This window comes from Scyliorhinus canicula, chromosome 18, assembly GCF_902713615.1.
Source record: "Scyliorhinus canicula chromosome 18, sScyCan1.1, whole genome shotgun sequence".
Classification (NCBI taxonomy): Eukaryota; Metazoa; Chordata; class Chondrichthyes; order Carcharhiniformes; family Scyliorhinidae; genus Scyliorhinus; species Scyliorhinus canicula.
This window is the reverse complement of record NC_052163.1, coordinates 119,882,226-119,900,767: the sequence shown is the minus strand read 5'-3', so window position 1 is coordinate 119,900,767 and position 18,542 is coordinate 119,882,226. Positions and strand designations below refer to the sequence as shown.

The window sequence follows — 18,542 nt, the reverse complement described above, 5'->3', positions numbered from 1 at the left end:
ACGAAGGATATTAATTCAATGGAAGGACGCGAGGCCTCCAAGCGTTGAAACTTGGATTAACGATATGGCTAGCTATATTCAGCTAGAAAGGATCAAATTTGCCCTGAGAGGGTCGGTACAGGGATTCGCCAGGCGGTGGCAACCTTTCCTTGACTTTTTAGATCAGAGATAGACGTTCGGGGTCGTGGCAGCAGCAACCCGGGGGGGGGGGGGGGGGGGGGGGAGGGGGGGGGAGGGGGGGGGAGGGGAGGGGGGGGGGGGGGGGAGGGGGGGGGAGGGGAGGGGGGGGGCAGCAAGGGTCGTGGGGGGACATGCACGACTGTAACGCGGGCAAGTCTGCTCGCTGCTCATGTCTGAAACTGTAGGCTGCCTTGTTTGTTAAGGTTGCCTGGGGGGGGGGGGGGGGGGGAGGACTGGTGCGCGCGAGAGGGCGGGCGAGGGAGGGACATTTGCCTAGAGGGATTGTGTTGTAAATAATTTAAAAATTAGTAGGGGTAAATGTCTGTATGGAAAAACTCTTTCAATAAAAATTATTTAAAAAAAAAAAGGTTTACCAAAGAAAGAAAACCTTGCATTTGCATTGCGCCTTTCATGAACACAGCACACAGCGTTTTGTAACCAATGAGATGTTTCTGAAATGTAGCCACTGTTGTAATGTAGGAAAGCAGGAATTTGGGCACAGCCAACTCCCACAAATTGCATTGCGATTACGACCCCAAAACAATCTGTTTTTGAGATTTTGATTGAGGGATAAACATTGACCAAGACACCAGGGATTGGGTGTCTCTTCTTAATAATGCAGTGGCGTTCTCTATAAGCACTTCAGAGGGCAGATGGGGGCCTTAGTTTAACACCTCAAATGAAACACAGCGGGCATGATCTAATGGAAAGGTTTCTAAGTGTCATTCCAGGCGGGTTTGGCTGGGAGCTTCTCCCCGGCTCTGTCCCCCCAGGTGACACTGGCAGTGTCAAGGTGCCCAGGTGGAACCAGCAGTGCCAGGGTGCCACCCTGCCCAGAGGGCACTCACCTGGTCACTCTGATCCTGTGGGAAACCCTCACGATTGGCGTTCCCTCTGGTCCCAGCACTGAACAGCGCTCGCCCGAGATCTCCAAGGCGAGGGAGGTTAGATCCCACAGCTTGCGTAGACCGTGGAAGTGCATATTAGACTCCGACTAACTGTCTCTCTCTAACATGCAGATTTGCTAAAAAGCGTTCCCACCCACAACGGGCAGGATTCACATCACAACCTCTCGCTAGATCGCCTTAGATCTCCCGAGGCGTGGTGAGCCGGGTAGATCTCGGAAGAGGGATTTCCTGGCACCTTCCAGCCGTATCACACTGCCTTTCGGGTGCAATGCAGCCAGTAGATCAGGTCTAGGATTTTTTTCCATCACCGGCTCCTCAGAGATCGGGGAACAATACTAATTGGCGCTCGGTTGGGGACTCTCTGTGGAGCCGATGGATGGCGGGAGCCGGTTAGATCCCACGTGGCTCAATGGCCATTGGGAAGCCGGGTTAGGCCTCTCCCAGTCATATTGCATCCCCGTTCGGGCAGGACGTGGCCGGTAGATCGCGGCCAACACCTCTAACACCAAAGGCAGGATACTCCGATCCACAGCCGTGTGTTCTCAGTGCAGCGCCATTCGCTGGCAGCGGGTCCTCTACCCCCGCCACTTGTCAATGTGATTACCCATTGAAGCCACGCCACACCGCTGGGAAACACGGGCGGGGGTGCGCTGCCGGCGGGAGAAGAGAATCCCAACGGCCGGAGAATTCCGGCCTCAGTCTCAGCTGTTTTTTTTGGTGCTCAATGCTTGAGTGAGTGAGACTTGAACACAGAAACCTTTGCCTCGGGGGCAAACGTGGTAGCAACTGTGCGCTGGCTCACTTATTGCGGCCAAACAGGTTTACTGGCAGCTTTGAAACATTATTGTTTTCACTGAAGAAAAGAACTGGTGACTAAAATGATCATACTTTAGTCAGAAGGTTACAATTAGAACTGACTAAGATTCTTGATGAAGATGTGAGACTTAAATACGTGTACCCAACCCTCGAACATGCTGCCAGTGACCACAATGTCCGTCGTAGATTGCAATAGGGTAGCTGAGTCTCAGTCAGTGTTTAAACCCGAGCTTCCACACAACTGAGGAAGACAAAGAAAATAATGAAGTGAATCAGCAATAATGGCACTTTTTAAATACAATGGTAGACCTTTGTATCGGTTAAGGTGACAGTTTGACAACCCGTATTGCATTCCACTTTGCATTACGTATAGGTTAGAGCAAATTAGCACCTGCATAAAAATAGCACACACGGCAGCAAAGTATGAACCCTTTGAATGGCTCTACATGAACTCTGCCGGTTGGAATTCTGCCCATTAATTTCACAGATAATTCCAGAAAAGACTTCAGCGAAAATATTGAAAACGACTAAAAACCGTCAGCTACATTCTTTTTAATACTATTATTCGGGAATGTGATACATTAGTGTTGGGTTAATTATGCATTTCAGAACCTTCAGCTCACAGGCTTCACTGAACAAAACACAGAAGAGGAGCCAGTTCATTGTAGCCCCCAGTCTCTGGCCCTCGTTTAGACACCCTGGAGTCTACATCAAATTATCGCTTAACCATCGAGATGCTGAGGAATTCAATCCTGGCTTGTTTAATCTCCTCACGGCCCTCCAAGGCCAACCTACCCTTCTGACGGTAGTGTGGTGCCCAGAACTATGCACAGTACTCCAGAGGTGGGCCAATCAGGCTGTGTATAGCTGAAGTATGATTTCTACAATGCCTCAAGGGGCTGGTTTAGCACAGCGGGCTAAACAGCTGGCTTGTTATGCAGAACAAGGCCAGCAGCGCGGGTCCAAGTCCCGTACCAGCTTCCCCGAACAGGCGCCGGAATGTGGCGACTAGGGGCTTTTCACAGTAACTTCATTGAAGCCTACTCGTGACAATAATCAATATTATTATTATTACACGTCACAGGTGTAGGGGTGAATTCTCTGCTGGTTGCAGCGCACCCCCTCCCGCGGGTTTCCCGGTGACATTGGGGTGGCTACAATGGGAAATCCTATTGGGCGGCAGCGGGGCGGAGAATGCCGCTGCCGGAGCTGGCGCGCTACCGAGGATCGCTCGGCTGGGGAAGTGGAAATTCACCCCATGCCCTTTGAGTTGAGGCGTTGTAATGATGCACTTTCAGAGACTACATTAGTGAAACCCAAAAGGATTAATTAATAGGGGAACCCAAGTGTCATGGCTGCACCAAGCTCCTTACATGTCTCCTGCCTAAGAGAACTCCACCACTTGGTCCCCTAAGCCAGGTGACCCTTACTCTGCTGTTGTGCCCATAAAGGGACAATCACCACAAATCACCACTGGAGGTTAAACTGAGGCTCTGTCTGGTTTCTAAGGTGGTGGCTATCGATCGCTCTTTTTGAAGAAGACCAGGGGACATTTTCCGGTGTCCTTGGTAATACTTACTCCTCAACCAGATCAGCAAAACAAATTATCCCATCATTTGTTACGTTGTTGAATCCTGCTGTGCACGAACTGGCTCGCACAGTTCCCTACCCTTAATGCAGTGACTAAAATTTATATCACAGGCCGCAAGGTGCTTTAAGAGAAGGTTGTTATAGAAGTGCAGTTCTTTCTTTGAAACTGGGATGAAATTTCTTCAAAAAATTACAAATGAAATAACTCCAAAGTTTCAGATAAAATGATGCAACTAAAACAAAATGTAAATGATTCTACAAGGTGAAAACAACACTGTAAACAGGACAACCAAAAGCGTCAAATGTATCTGTCCCTTTGCTAACTTCTGAGATAGAAAATGTGTTAACCTTTGAACCCCAGAGTCACAAATTGTTACAGTGCAGAAGGAGGCCATTCAGCCCATCGTGTCTGCACGGGCTCTCCGAGTGAGCAATTTACCTAGTGCCAATCCCCTGCCTTCTCCCCGTGACACTACACATTCCTCCTTCCTGGGGGCCACGTGCGGCCAACCTGGGTTCAAAGTGCAACCCCCGGGATATTGTGTTGACCATTATCCATGGGCAGAGTCGCCACATTCTGCTGATTTCCGTCCGAATAGTTTTTTTCCTACCAGTATGACTGAAATGTTGCACGCGTGCTGATTGCTCACAGCATTGACTGCGAGAGCCACGCGCTCCCTCTGTGACCAAAGGGTAGATGCTTCTTTTGTTTTTACCATTTGAAGTTGATGACAGCTCTATTAATATATAAATGATGAAGCTTTTTCTATAACTCATTATGAAATATTCAGCATGTATTAATAGGGTCATAGTTAAGCAACATGCCCGATTTCAATCTTGCAGCTCACTGAGATGAGGAGGAACTTCTTCGCCCAAAGGGCCATGAATCTGTGGAATTCTCTGCCCAGTGAAGCAGTTGAGGCTACCTCGTTAAATGTTTTTACGGCAAAGAGAGATAGATTTTTGACCAGTAAAGGTACGAAAGGTTATGGTGAGTAGGCGGGTAAATGGAGCTGAGTCCACAAAAAGATCAGCCATGACCTTATGGAATGGTGGAGCAGGCTCGAGGGGCCAAATGTCTACTCCTGCTCCTAGTCCTTATGTTCTTATGAAGGAGGGCCACTCATGTGGCCCACTCACTAGCCGGCGTTGTCCATCACTAGACAACAGTGATGAATGCTTCACTCGAACCGGCCTCCAACTTGCTCTCAGGCAGCGCATTGCAAACCCTAACCACATGCTGTGTGAAAACATTTCTCCCCACATATAAAAACATATGAACATTCAAATTAGGAGCAGAAGTGAAGACCCCTTGAGTCTCCTCCACCATTGAATAAGATCCTGGGCGATCTGATTGTAACCTCAACTCCACATTCTTGTCCACCCCTGATAACATTTTACACCCTTGCTTATCAAGAATCCATCTAGCTCTAACTCAAAAAGAAAAGATTGCTTCCACTGCCTTTTGAGGAAGAGTTCCAAAGAGCCACTATACTCTATAGAGAAAATATTTTTCTTCATCGCTGTCTTAAATGGGCAGCCTCTTCTTGTTAAACAGGGACCCGTAGTTTTAGATTCTCCCAAAAGATGAAACATCTTTTCCACATACACCCCTCAGAATGTTATATGTTTCAATCAAGTTGACTCTGTCATGTGAGAGTACATTTAAGGAATGGGTGTTTATCAAATAGCTGCAGTGATGTCAGAGTGTGGGTGGAGCTGGGCTGTCTGTCTGTTTTACTTTCGTTTTTGAGCTGGCAGCTACAGTGTGTGTTTGGTTTTGTTTTAAGAATTGGAGCTGGATCCAGCCAAACAAGGTGTACTTCTGATCTCTCTCTGTATGAAAATAATGTCTTCAGGTCACTGGCTAATTTAAAAGTGATAACTGCTCTCAGTAGAGAATTTAAACCTGCTGTCTTTATTTTAAAAGGGATTTATCTTATGGATATTGTTTCAGAAAGATTAAGGGTTACTTATTGAGTACTGTATTCTTTGGGGGGAGTATTTGAGTTGATAGTTGATAAGATGTTTACTGTGGGTTCATAAATAAACATTGTTTTGTTTTTAAAAGTACTTTAGATCTCCGTTGCATCACACCTGTAAAGTGGGCCCTTGTGCTCCCATAACCAAAATCTATTAAAAGTTGTGGGTCAGGTGAACTCCATGATACACTTTGAGGTTCTCTAAACCCTGGTTCGTAATAACTCTTCATCGTCTAAACTCCAGTGGATGGCTCCTGATTAACCTTTCCTCATGAGATGACTCTCCCATTTAAGGTTACTCTTTTGATTCTCAAGGTGTTATATCCACTTGAGTCTAGACGGTTGAGGGGCAATCGAAGGTGATAAAAGGATTCTCAAGGGTAATACAGAAAAACTCATTTGTCTGGTGGGGGAATCTAGAATTGGGGTCACAATTTTAAACTAAAGCCAAGCCATTTAGGAGTGAAGTCAGGAGGCACTTTCCCACAACTGGGTATGCGATGCAGATCTGTAATCAGCAAAAGGCTGTGGATCAATAGGTTTAAGTTAGTTTGGATAAGAAGGCATATAGATCATAAGATTTAGTGGAGTTGAAGGACAGATCAGCCATGCTCCGAATGCATAAAAGCAAAATATTGCCGATAGTGTAATAAAAATAGCAAACGCCAGAAATACTCAGCACGTCCAGCAGCATCTGAGGAGAGAGAAACTGAGTTAAAATTGGATATACCTCTTCTTCAGAACTCATGATCTGGTTGAATGCCATAACCGGCTTGAGGGGCTGAGGGATCCGTTCCTCTTTCTGTGAATCGATGGGACTTTTATTGAAAGATTTCAGGATGGTGAAATGGGTAACTCACGGTCAATGCACTGGAGCAGACATAGGTGTTCCATTCACTGATTTCTATCCCCATGAGGAAGTCTCCATCAGATGAGTGTTCCCCAACATCCCCACCTGGACAAGACATCTGTCAATTCAATTATAGAACATAGAACATAGAACAGTACAGCACAGAACAGGCCCTTCGGCCCTCAATGTTGTGCCGAGCCATGATCACCCTACTCAAACCCACGTATCCAACCTATACCCGTAACCCAACACCGCCCCCCCCCCCAACCTTACTTTTTAGGACACTACGGGCAATTTAGCATGGCCAATCCACCTAACCCGCACATCTTTGGACTGTGGGAGGAAACCGGAGCACCCGGAGGAAACCCACGCACACAGGGGGAGGACGTGCAGACTCCGCACAGACAGTGACCCAGCCGGGAATCGAACCTGGGACCCTGGAACTGTGAAGCATTTATGCTAACCACTGTGCTACCGTGCTGCTCCACATTATCAGTTGCAGTCACTACGGCATCCACTGCCAAGGTTTTCACTGTGACTAGCTCACCCAAACGTCCATTCTATGCATTCGTCACATTATTTGAAGGAGTAGTGCCCACCTGTGCTAAGTTTTCCTTTTAATGCTTCAGTCGCTGTCCCAAATCCGTACTGTCGTGCGTAATCTTGAGTGGCGTCTGGATCCATAATAGTCCCCAGGTTGCAGCAATAATGGCATTGCCTCACCTGGGAAGGTCACTTGCGCAAGGATGGATAATGCAGACTGTAAGATTGGGCGGCTACTCTGGATATGTCTCTCTGAGAGGAAGGAGCTCAACTGTCGCCAGGAGATGAAGTGGATTGTCTGTCATGGAGCCACAATGATGGCGGAAGGAGATAAGTGAATGTAACACCTCTGTCTGTCCCAGTACATCGGCAGTGAGAAACCCACCCACAATCCTGAATGCATAAGGCTTTTAATTTTGTTCGAACAGGGCTCAATACAAACCCTGTCAATTCATCAGCAGACCGCTCTGCCCCTCCAGCCTGTCACATCATCCAATTAGACCATGGGCTCAAATGTTATATTCTTATTTCTCATGAAACAAGCACCATGGCAGTTTATTAGGAGAGGGGTGTGTGTGTGTGTGTGTATGTGTGTGTGTGTGTGTGGGGGGGGGGGGGGATCACTGAGACCTACTGAGGCAGAACCATGAATTGAAACAAAGGGTGAGGTTTATAGCAAGACTGCAGCTCGCATTAATGCACCTTTCTAGGTTTTCATTAACTGACAGTCATCTAGGTAATAATCATCAGATCAAAAGAGCTAGGAGCAGTAATAAGCCATTCAGCACATCGCGTCTGCTCTGCCATTCAATACGATCATGGTTAATCTGATTGGGTCTTTAACTCCACTTTCCTGTTCCCCCGCCCCATAACCCTCGACTCCCTTGCCAATCGAAAATTTATAGCTCAGCCTTGAATATATATCCAGACTCAGCCTCCACTGTTCTCTGGGGAGGGGAATTCCAAAGATTACTAACTTCCTGAGAAGAAATTCCTCATCTGCATCTTAAATGGGAGACCCCCCTCTGCGGGGATTATCTGTCGGCGGGATCCTTCCCTTCGCCGGCGGCGCACCCACGCCCGCAGGTTTCCCGAAGGCGTGGGGGCTCGCCACAGTGGGAAACCCCATTGGCCGGCTGCGGGAATGGAGAATCCCACTGCTGGCGGGGGCGGGCCGCGCTGGAAAACGGGGCTGGAGGGACGGAGAATCCCGCCCCTTATCTTTAAACTGTGTTCCCTCGTTTTAGACTCCCTCACGAGAGGAAACAGTCCACTCAACATGTTAAACCCTCTCAGAAGCATGTTTCAATAAGATCACCCCTCATTTTTCTAAACTCCAATAACATGGTACAATTGAAAGAGTCTGTGTCCAATTCACAGGTGGCCACTGACACATGCAAATCCGTTAGGTGAGAGATTTTTATCAGTGGGGCATGAGGACCCATTGGACATGGATTCTCAGATCATTGGATGTGGATGTTGCTGACTGAGCCAGCATTGCCCGTCTCTAATTGGTCCTTGAACTGAGTGGCTTGTTAGACTGTTTCAGCGGGCAGTTAAGAATCAATCACATTGCTGTGGATCTGGAGTCACATGTAGGCCAGACCGGGTAAGGATGGCAGATTTCCACCCCTAAAGGGCACAATCATTTGCCACGCCAAACGTAAATCTAAGGGCAGCACGGCGGCACAGTGGTTAGCACTGCTGCCTCACGGCGCCGAGGACCCGGGTTCGATCGCGGCCCCGGGTCACCGTCCGTGCGGAGTTTGCACATTCTCCCCGTGTCTGCATGGGTCTCACCCCCACAGCCCAAAGGTAGGTGGATTGGCCAGGCTAAATTGCCCTTTAATTGGAAAACATTTAAAAAAAAAAAAAGTAAATCTAAAATTCATCATAACATTAAAAATAAACTGTAGCCCAGCTCGGTTAAACTGTGGTAAAGAGGCCCCGCTGAAGGAATTGAAGGCATGCAAAAATATTTTAGTTGCTACAACTGAACTGGATGCTGTGCAATGAATAGCTGATGCCATTTAATATATTCTTTGACCACAGTGCAGACCATCATTCCTCATCGTCGGCTCTGTCCCACACCCTTACCAGGGGCACCCTGTCCTCTCCATAGAGTTTGTATCATGCGAATATGGTGACACGATTAGCACAAGCCTGGCCAAGCGTCAAAATCCCATTGGACGAAACATTGGCCAAAAGGGGACAGGAGCCATAACAATTATCCCACCGTGGGTTACCCAACAGTCAGGCTGGCAGCCGCGACTGAGCAACGGTGGGCCGAGGGATCACTCACAAGCTGGTTATCCGGGGACCGGGCAGCTGTATCTCAGCTGGTGGAACCTACCATGCGCCTTCGGCTCTTTGAAGTAATAGGAGGGAGGTGAAAATTATGTCAAAATTTCACTGCAGCCTTGTTGTGGAAGTGGAATGATAAAAGAGAGGGGATGTTAGTTATTCTTTCTGTGTGACGGGAGCTATGTGCTGCCTTCTGAATGCTTAAAACATATATAATTTTCCTACATACAGTGTACTGTGTCACTCAAACTGCCTTCCTTTGACGGTCTAATTCTGATGACTGTGGCCTCACTTTATAATGTTCTGTTTGTACTGCTCAGGTTCAATGTATAAAACAGAATCTTTTCTGAGAATTCTCCAATAAGGAGATAATATGAAATGACATTAATTTTTCAATTGATAGTTAGGTCACGATTTAACCATAGCATCGCGCCCGACCTGGTATCGAGACGAGGCTGTTGAATCCGAGAGAGGCCTCTTGCGATACTTGCGGCGCTCGCAACGCCGTGCTAGATTAAACGGAGTCTCATGAGGTGGCGCGATCTGGATCTCACCCACACGGGGCGTGATCCGGATCAGCATATTCAAACGAGCTCATTTAAATGTGCATTCGGGAATTTTCTCACCGGCCGGAACCGAACGGCCGTGGCTCGGAGACCTCGGAAGGATCTCGCGGGACCTTCGGCAAATATGGACCGGTCATGATGGGGGTGTCTCCCATCCCAGGCCATTAAAGACCCCCTGGCACCCAGTGACCTTGGCACTGCCAGCCTGGCAGGAGCACTGCCAGGGTGCCAAGGTGTCCGGGTGCCAGGTTGGCACCACATAGGGATCGGGTGTAACCAGGTGTAGGGGATCTGAGGGGGGTTTTCAGGGGTCTCCCTGAGGTTGGGGGTTGGGAGAGATCAAAAACGGGAGAGGGGATGCTGTAAAGGCGGAGAGGGCTTTAAAGGCAGGGGGGGGGCTGTAAAGGTGGGGGGGGGGGGCTTTAAAGGCAGGGGGGGCTGTAAAGGTGGGGGGGGTGCTTTAAAGGCGGGGGGGCTGTAAAGGTGGGGGGGGGGGTTTAAAGGCAGGGGGGCTGTAAAAGTGGGGGGGGGCTTTAAAGGCGGGGGGGCTGTAAAAGTGGGTGGAGATTGAGGCAGCCAGACAAAATGGAGCTTGCCAGCAGGAAATTACTCTGTGCGGCCTTGACGGAGAGACACTCCCTGAGGCCGATAGAAACTGGCAGAATGCAGTTAAATAACGGGGAGTTTCACGACGCTGCCGCCATGAAGAACTCACCCGGTAAACGCACCCAAAACTGGATTTTTTTTTTCCAGTTAAATTGTGTCCTTAATCTTTTGTTAAACAGACTTGAAGCAGGGCATTAACCTGCGCTGTTGGCCCAGATTTCTGTGGAGTCAGAATGCAGAGGCCTTTTATACCTGGTTTATATCACAGCGCAGCCTTTCATTGCATTGTTGTTCTGCCCTTTTACCTTATAGAATCGAACAGCAACAGAATCAGAGTTGACACCGTGAAGTATAAGGAATAAAGACTCATATTTATATATCGCCTATCGCGACATTAGGGTTTTTACCGTCCACCCCAATTTAATCATGTGGCCTCTGGAATTCAGTACCTCGGACAGCGCAGTGCTCCCTCTGCACTGCACGGTGGGGTGAGCAGTGATGAAACCATCCCCTCTTTGATGTCTTCCTGTGATGCCTCAAGAGCACCACAGTGCCATGTGGCTTCAGCCGCCATTGCTAGCACTTCTACCCAGCCTGCCTCGATGGTCTGACAGTGGGCAAGCTTTTCCCAGGCCCAGCCGCACACATCGGCAGGGCCCGTCTTGTCCCAGTGCTAACCCCCAACACTGGAGATCGACCAGAACAGTTGTAAACATGACATTTGCGCAGATTGCAATACAAGCTCCATGACTTGCCTCTTGCATGTGCTGAAGTGAACTGCTGCTGAATCCTCCCTTGTGGAATAAATTCCTTAGATAATTGGCAACAAGGAAAGAGAGTTATCAAAGAGCTTGGATTTGAATGGAGCTGAAATCGCTCAGAATTACATACAGCAAACAAGCCGTTTGGTCCAATTGGTCTCAGCCACTGTTTATGTTTGACACAAATCTTCAGGAGGATGATAAGTTACAATGGAGTGAATTATATTGAATTTACAGCACAAAAACAGGTCATTCAGCTCGAAAAGTCCACATTAGTGTTTCTGCGTCATGCAAGGCTTTGCACACTCTACTTCACCGAATGGTAGCATAGTGGTTAGCACTGTTGCTTCACAGCTCCAGGGTCCCAGTTTCAATTCCCGGCTTGGGCCACTGTCTGTGCAGAATCTGCACGTTCTCCCCGTGTCTGCGTGGGTTTCCTCCGGGTGCTTCGGTTTCCTCCCAAAGTCCAAAATTGCGCAAGTTCGGTGGATTGGCCATGATAAATTGTCCTTAGTGTCCAAAAAGTCGAGGTAGGGTTACTGGGCTACGGGATGAGGTGGGGTTAAGTTGGGTGCTCTTTCCAAAGGCCGGTGCAGACTCGATGGGCCCAATGGCCTCCTTCTGCCCTGTAAATTCTATCATTCTATGATTTACCAAACATCTATTCCTTTCTCCTTCACGTTCCTAACTAGCTTCTAATAGCATCTAAAATTCCATGTGGTAGTGAATTCTATATTCAAATGAGGCTCTGGATAAAGAGGTTTCTGTGAATTTCCTATTGGATTTAGGAGAAATTAGCTTATACCTATGTTGCCTAGTTTTGGGATGCTCCACAAGTGTAAATAACCTTTCATTCAAATCTCCTTCATGAGCTTAAAAAACTCTATCAAATTACCACTCACTCGTCCCTTCTCCAGAGCAAGGCCCCAGGTTGTTCTTTTATAGGATATTTTCAGGAGCTCTACAGTGTTAGGCATTTTCATTTGAAACTCATTGGGGGAGTGATGCTGATAACATTCGCCCTCAGTTAGGGCCCTTCCAGGCGTGCCACTAATTGAAGGAAAAGTATTGACTTGTCGAACGTCACCATTCAATGTCAGGAAGCTTTAATGCTTTGCAGAGGGGTTTCTGCAGATCTCAAGATGCCTCCCTCCGAAGGGGACCTCAAACTGTGCGCCTACCCCCCCCCCCCCCCCCCAACCCCCATGAACCTCTATGGCTGACTGAGGAACGTGAGCATAATCCCATGGACCCAATCTGGAGAGAAGCCATGAGGTCCCCCCAGCTCCTGGCCACCCCCCCCCCCCCCCCCCCGCAACCAATGGCGCCAACAAACATCGTGCTTTTGGGATCTTGCTGTGCAAAAAATGTTCCATTGCGTTTCTCTCCACAACGCTGCGGAAGTAATTCACTGTAATGGGCAGCGCTTTGGGGCAGCACAGTAGCACAGTGGGTAGCACTGTTGCTTCAGAGCTTCAGGGTTCCAGGTTCGAATCCCGGCTTGGGTCACTGTCTGTGTGGAGTCTGCACGTTTTCTCCGTGTCTGCGTTTCCTCCGAGTGCTCCAGTTTCCTCCCACAAGTCTCAAAAGACGTGCCATTAGGTAATTTGGACCTGAGGAATTCTCCCTCAGTGTACCCAAACAGGCGCTGGAATGTGGCGACTTGGGGCTTTTCACAGTAACTTCAATGCAGTGTTAATGTAAGCCTACTTGTGACAATAAAGATAATTATTATTAATCAGTGTACACTTTTTTCCACAATTTGTCATTTGACACGTGTCTGGTTTGTTCTGTTGTCTTGCTGTGATGGGCACAGAGTATTGTTACTCTAATTGGCTGCATTTCACCAAGTTGATGTCACAACTTGCTTGGTGAGAGGCTTCTATTCTTGTATAATGGGTTTTTAGCTGGAAAAGCTGCAATCTTGGGTGCGTCATTGCTTGAATCCTACCAGGCATTTGACAAGTGGACGCAATAATAAGCAAGCTCCAGGTGACCAGGGTTAAGAAGCGTATGTTTACCCAGGGATTGAATGATTGCTGACGAGTGTTGCCAACAGTAGCAAAATAACATCTGTTAGCGGCCTGCTTCTTAAAGACATAACCACGTAGCTATTGCTAACAGCAAATAAAAACAACTGAGTCACAATTTGAACTCAGGTTTTTCATAAGCCACAATCAAAAAACATTTCTCAGAAAAGCAGGGAGAAAGGCGATTAATGTAATGTTGTAATGATGCACTTTCAGAGCCTTCATTAGTAAACAAAAAGGATTTATTTACAAGGATCTCCAAGAGCAGCAGCATGTCTGCAGCTAGTTCTCGAATGCCTCCTGCTTAAGAGAACTCACCGCCCTGGGTGATTCCCCACTCTTGAGCCCTGATTGGTCACCCAGGTCAGGTGACCCTTACTCTGCTGTGTTGCCCTTGAAGGGACAATCATCACAGCAGTGATCTGAAATATACATGGAGCGCGGGTGGGGTTCTTCGGCTGTTCTCAACAGCGGAATCTTCCGGTTCCACCACAGGAGAACCCCCACTGATGGCATTTCCCTGCCGCATGTTTTCCAGCAGGGCTGCGGAACCCCCCATCCCCCCTCCTCAAATATACTGCTTCCTCAAATGGCTCATTTGCTAATGCACTGGGTGACTCAAAGGCACACTATATTGTGTGATGTATTTTGCTGCAGGAGCAGCCAAATATCAAATAACACCCACGGGTTACATGCAGATCGAACTAGTGTTGCCAACTCCATGACTTTATTCCAGAGTTTACTCTGGAGGTTTCATCGCCTGACCTCCCAAATCCGGCTGCCCTGTCCCACTCTGCTGCCATTGGTCAAAAGATTATTACCCGATTGAGTAATTCATGGCTGTCAGACAAACAACCGCCGTGTACCGAATTCCCCGCCACCCGAGAATCGGTGGGGGCGGGAATCGTGCGGCGCCGGTCGGTGGGGCCCCCGTGGCGATTCTCCGGCCCGCAACGGGCCAAAGTCCCGCAGTGGCAGGCCTCTTCCGCCGGCGTGGTATAAACCACCCACCTAACCGGCGGGATTGGCGGCGCGGGCGGGCTCCGGGGTCCTGGGGGCGATCTGACCCCGGGGGGTGCCCCCACTGTGGCCTGGCCCGCGATCAGGGCCCACCAATCGGCGGGCAGGCCTGCGCCGTGGGGGCACTCGGTATGACGTCAGCAGCCACTGACGCACCGGCACATGTGCGGACTTCTGCCGGCCGGCGAAAGCCTTTTGACCCCTGCTGGAAGGGCGCCAAAGGCCGTTCGCGCCGGCTGGCGGAGCGGGAGCCACTCGGCGCGGGCCTAGCCCCTCAATGTGAGGGCTTGGCCCCTAAAGGTGCGGAGAATTCCGCACCTTTGGGGAGACCATACGCCGGAGTGGTTCACGCCACTCCGTCCCGCTGGAACCCCCCGCCCCGCCGGGTAGGGGAGAATCCCGGCCCTTATTTTTTAACCCAGTTCAGATATTTCTGTCACTGATAAACAGACCTGTTCAAGGAAAATGGAATTTTTTTTTATTTTTAATGCCCCAGTCGATCTTCTCCCAGAGTCTGTTTGTAGTAGACACCAGGACAATCTCGGGGGATGGTATGCGGGGGGGTGTTAGCAACATCATCCTGTGTCCTATATCTGTAGGAATTTCTTACCTGTTGGTGGCATGAGTAAGAGAATTGGAGATGACTATGAACGTGTTCACAGGTAATCAGGACTCAGAATGGAACTGAAATGTTTCAGATGGGCCATCAATTGCCCATGGTACACTTTGGAAGATATCATCCTACTTGGACAGATATCATGGTCTCCCTGTCAAATTCCCAGTCCCGGGACAAATTCTCCGAGTCCAACACTGTGGGACAACCTTTGCTACATGCAGACTGCCCGCCACCATGTTCTCAAAGGCAACTAAGGATGATCTTGCCCCTCCCTACCTCTGCAACCTCTTTCATCCCTACAAACCTCTGAGATACTTGCGCACTTCCGATGCTGGCCGCTTGCCTGCCTAATTGCCTGACTATTGCCAGCTGGATCTTCAGCTCCCTATAGGACTGAGGCTCTTGAACTATCTCCCCAAACCTTTCCACCTCTCCCCTTCTCTGATGCTGTGTCAAATCATGTATCATAACTCCCCTGTGAAACATCTTGGGACATTTCACTGCATCAAGGCACTATATATATATGCAAATGATTGATATTGATGTTTGGCAATAGATGCCAGACTTGCCATTGACGTTTAAATCTCCAGAATTAATTATGAAACAGAATCTGCATGGTCCTCAAGGATAGTGATGCCTGGGCATTCCTGAGTTGCATCTGTTCACGTTAGATGCTGAAGTAATTGAGCAAAGGAATACAGACAGACAGTGAAATTCTCACTAGCAAGCAGTCATCAGCTGCTAGACTAGTGCAGAAAATTAATCACTACCTCGACAGCCAGATCAACATCTGGGCTGCTGCGGCCAGCACGGTGGCGCAGTGGTTAGCACTGCAGCCTCGCGGTGCCGAGGTCCCAGGTTCGATCCCGGTTCTGGGACACTGTCTGTATGGAGTTTGCACATTCTCCCCGTGTTTGCTTGGGTTTCGCTCTCACAACCCCAAGATGTGCAGGGTAGGTGGATTGGCCACGCTAAATTGCCCCTTAATTGGAAAAAACTAATTGGGTACTCTAAATTTCTAGAAAGAAAAACACCTGGGCTGCTGCCACTGGTCTCAGACTCAGGTCTATGATGCCCCATGTGGTTGAATACCCTCCCAATGATTATTAGCACGTGAGGAACAGTTGCCTGTGGGAGGCCCAGTGGCTCGAGGCAGCCATGATACTGGTACCACGTCAAAAGCCAGTGTCTTCAGTGCAATTCCTCAAGGTGCTGAGGCAGAAAGCCTTGGGTTCAAGTCTGACTCCAGAAATTCCAGCAAATAGCCTAGGCTGACACTACGCTACTTTATATTAGGGGGGGGGGGGTGCTGCACTGTTGGAGATGCTGGGCTTTCAGGGAGCAGTAAAATGAGGCCCCATCTGAGAGGGTCGATGGGCATTAGAGATCCCGCAGCACTATTCAAAGAAGAGCAGATGGAGTATCTCCTGGTCAATATTTATCCCTCATTCAACAGCTAAATCAGATTATCTGGTCATTATCGCGTTGCTGTTTTCGGACGTTTGCTGTGCTACAAATTGGCCACCTCATTTCTACATTGGCGAAAGCACTTGCTTGGCTGGAAAGAGAGTCGTGAACACACCCCCGTCCATCACTCGAACCCGCCTCCTATCCTGGCTACAACTCCCACGGCCTTGGAAAAGCGGGCAGCATAATCAAAGACCTCTCACACCCACGTTATTTACTCTTCCAACCTCTTCCATTGGGCAGGAGATACAAAAATCTGAGAACGCACACTAACAGGTTCAAAAACAGTTTCTTCACCGCTGCTGCCAGCCTCCTGAATGACCCTCTTGTGGACTGAGCGGATCTCTTCACGCATCTTCTCTGCTAAGTAGTACTGCACTCCGTATGCTTCACCCACTCACTGCCTGTGCCTATTTACATTGTGTATTTATGTACGTCCTATGTTTTTTTCATGTATGGAATGATCTGTCTGGACTGTACGCAGAACAATACTTTTCACATTACCTCGGCACACGTGACAATAAATCAAATCAAATTCAAGTGCGTTGGGAGATCTTGGTGATGTGAAAGGCCCGACATAATCACAAATCTTTTCTTTCAGAAGAGACGGTCACCGAGAACTGAGAATGAAAATCCCCTCGCATTTTAGCATCAAGAGTGTCTTCACTCATCACAGAGAGGTTGGCAGAGATACATACCGCATGAGCGTAAGAGCTGTAGGTGTGGTTAAACTGGAGTGGGATTGGGTTGAACATCCCGAACTGGCCCACCATGTGCTGCATGCGCCTGAGCGTGCGCTCCTTGTCTGTGTCCGCAAACTTCACCACCAGGCTGGAGGACGCTCCCTGAAAACACACACAAAATATCGACGTCAACCAACGGGGGATCCACTCACCCACCTTCAAGACTCACTCGCTGACCAACGGAACAGACACAGTCTACAGCACAGAGAAGCGACCTCGTGCTCGGCCAAACCTCCTTTTCCCAGCCTTTGCTAGCGAATGCCAAATGGCTGTTTGTTTGTGGAAGGCACCACAACCCAGGCACTAGCCAGCAACCAGCCCCCCCCCCCCCCCCCCCCCCCCCCCCCCACCTGTGGTTCAGAAACAAAAGCCATGATGTTAATCCCCCAGAGCAGGCAAGTGGTCAGAACGGGCAGGTGATTGTTTCGACACAAAAAAAAAATCGTGGAATGTGCGCCCAACAGACCATATACACGCCCGCTGGCAATTTTACAGCAGGGGATTACATGTCGCGCAAATATCCTGGGCTGGATTCTCCGTCCCACCGCACCGGTTTTCTGGTGCGGCGTGCCCCCAGGATTCTCCGTCTCGCCAGCCGGCCAATGGGGTTTCCCATTGTGGGCAGCCCCACGCTGTCGGGAAATCCCCGGGCTGCCAGCGCAACGGAGAATCCCGACAGGGGAGAATCCAGCCCCCTGTCCTGGAGATTTTGGATACATCATTAACATATTTGAACCAGGCTCCTACAAGGTGGTTGGGAGCCTGATTTCCACTTAAGCCTGTGGTACTGAGGCCAATTGTAGCAGCCTCAGGCAAGGCACCATGGGTCAAATTGACTTGTGTCATGTTACGTCAGTTACCTCAGACTCTGGGTCAAAACTGGGAACTTATCACAGAATAGTGCAGCGCAGAAAGGGCCATTCAGCCCATCAAGGCAGTCACAGCTCTTTTGATGAGCAATCAGGTTAGTCCCACTTCCACGGTCTTTCCATTAGCATTTTCCCCGCCAAAAGAAAAGGTTGCACTTTCCACCAGCCCTCATATCTAACGGGAGGAAGCTCTGGCAAAATAGGCTTTCATTTGCTGAAAGATGGTGCTGAAAAGCCAATTTGGCTCCCAGCCAATCTCAAGGACAGTTTCTTTGCATAGGAAGTAAAATGAAATCTCTGAGTGCATCTAAATCACATAAACGTTTTCCCACTTCCACCAACACTACCACAGCAAATGTGAGTTTGATTAATTTGTAATAAGTAAGATTACTTTCCACATTGTTATAATCTATAACTTTAAAAATAGAAATTCAAACTCCCAGCTGATAACTGAAAGCTGGCACAACAAGATTTTGTTCTTTTAAGTCTTCCACTGTAATAAACAGATTAAAAGCAATATTGACCAACACTATTGTTGTAGGAAACTTCAAACTACAGAACAGAACTTCCCCTTTTGCTTTTAATACAACTAAAAAAAATCATTCACAAGTATACTTTACTTTGTTTCTAAAGTAATCATTTGAATTTCTTGGACCCAATTCAAAGTGATTTTAAGTTCCCGATGGTTAAC

General features: G+C 48.6%; 1 protein-coding gene across 7 annotated transcripts in view; it reads right to left on the bottom strand.

Annotated features, from left to right (window-relative positions):
- The window catches only part of celf5a (cugbp, Elav-like family member 5a), a 512,219-nt gene that overhangs the window by 50,012 nt on the left and 443,665 nt on the right, over positions 1 to 18,542 (bottom strand). For all 7 annotated transcript variants that reach the window (XM_038777514.1, XM_038777515.1, XM_038777513.1 and 4 more), the window contains one exon: positions 16,938 to 17,084. In XM_038777514.1, coding sequence (XP_038633442.1) covers positions 16,938 to 17,084 — 147 coding nt within the window. The remainder of the gene's footprint in view (positions 1 to 16,937; positions 17,085 to 18,542) is intronic.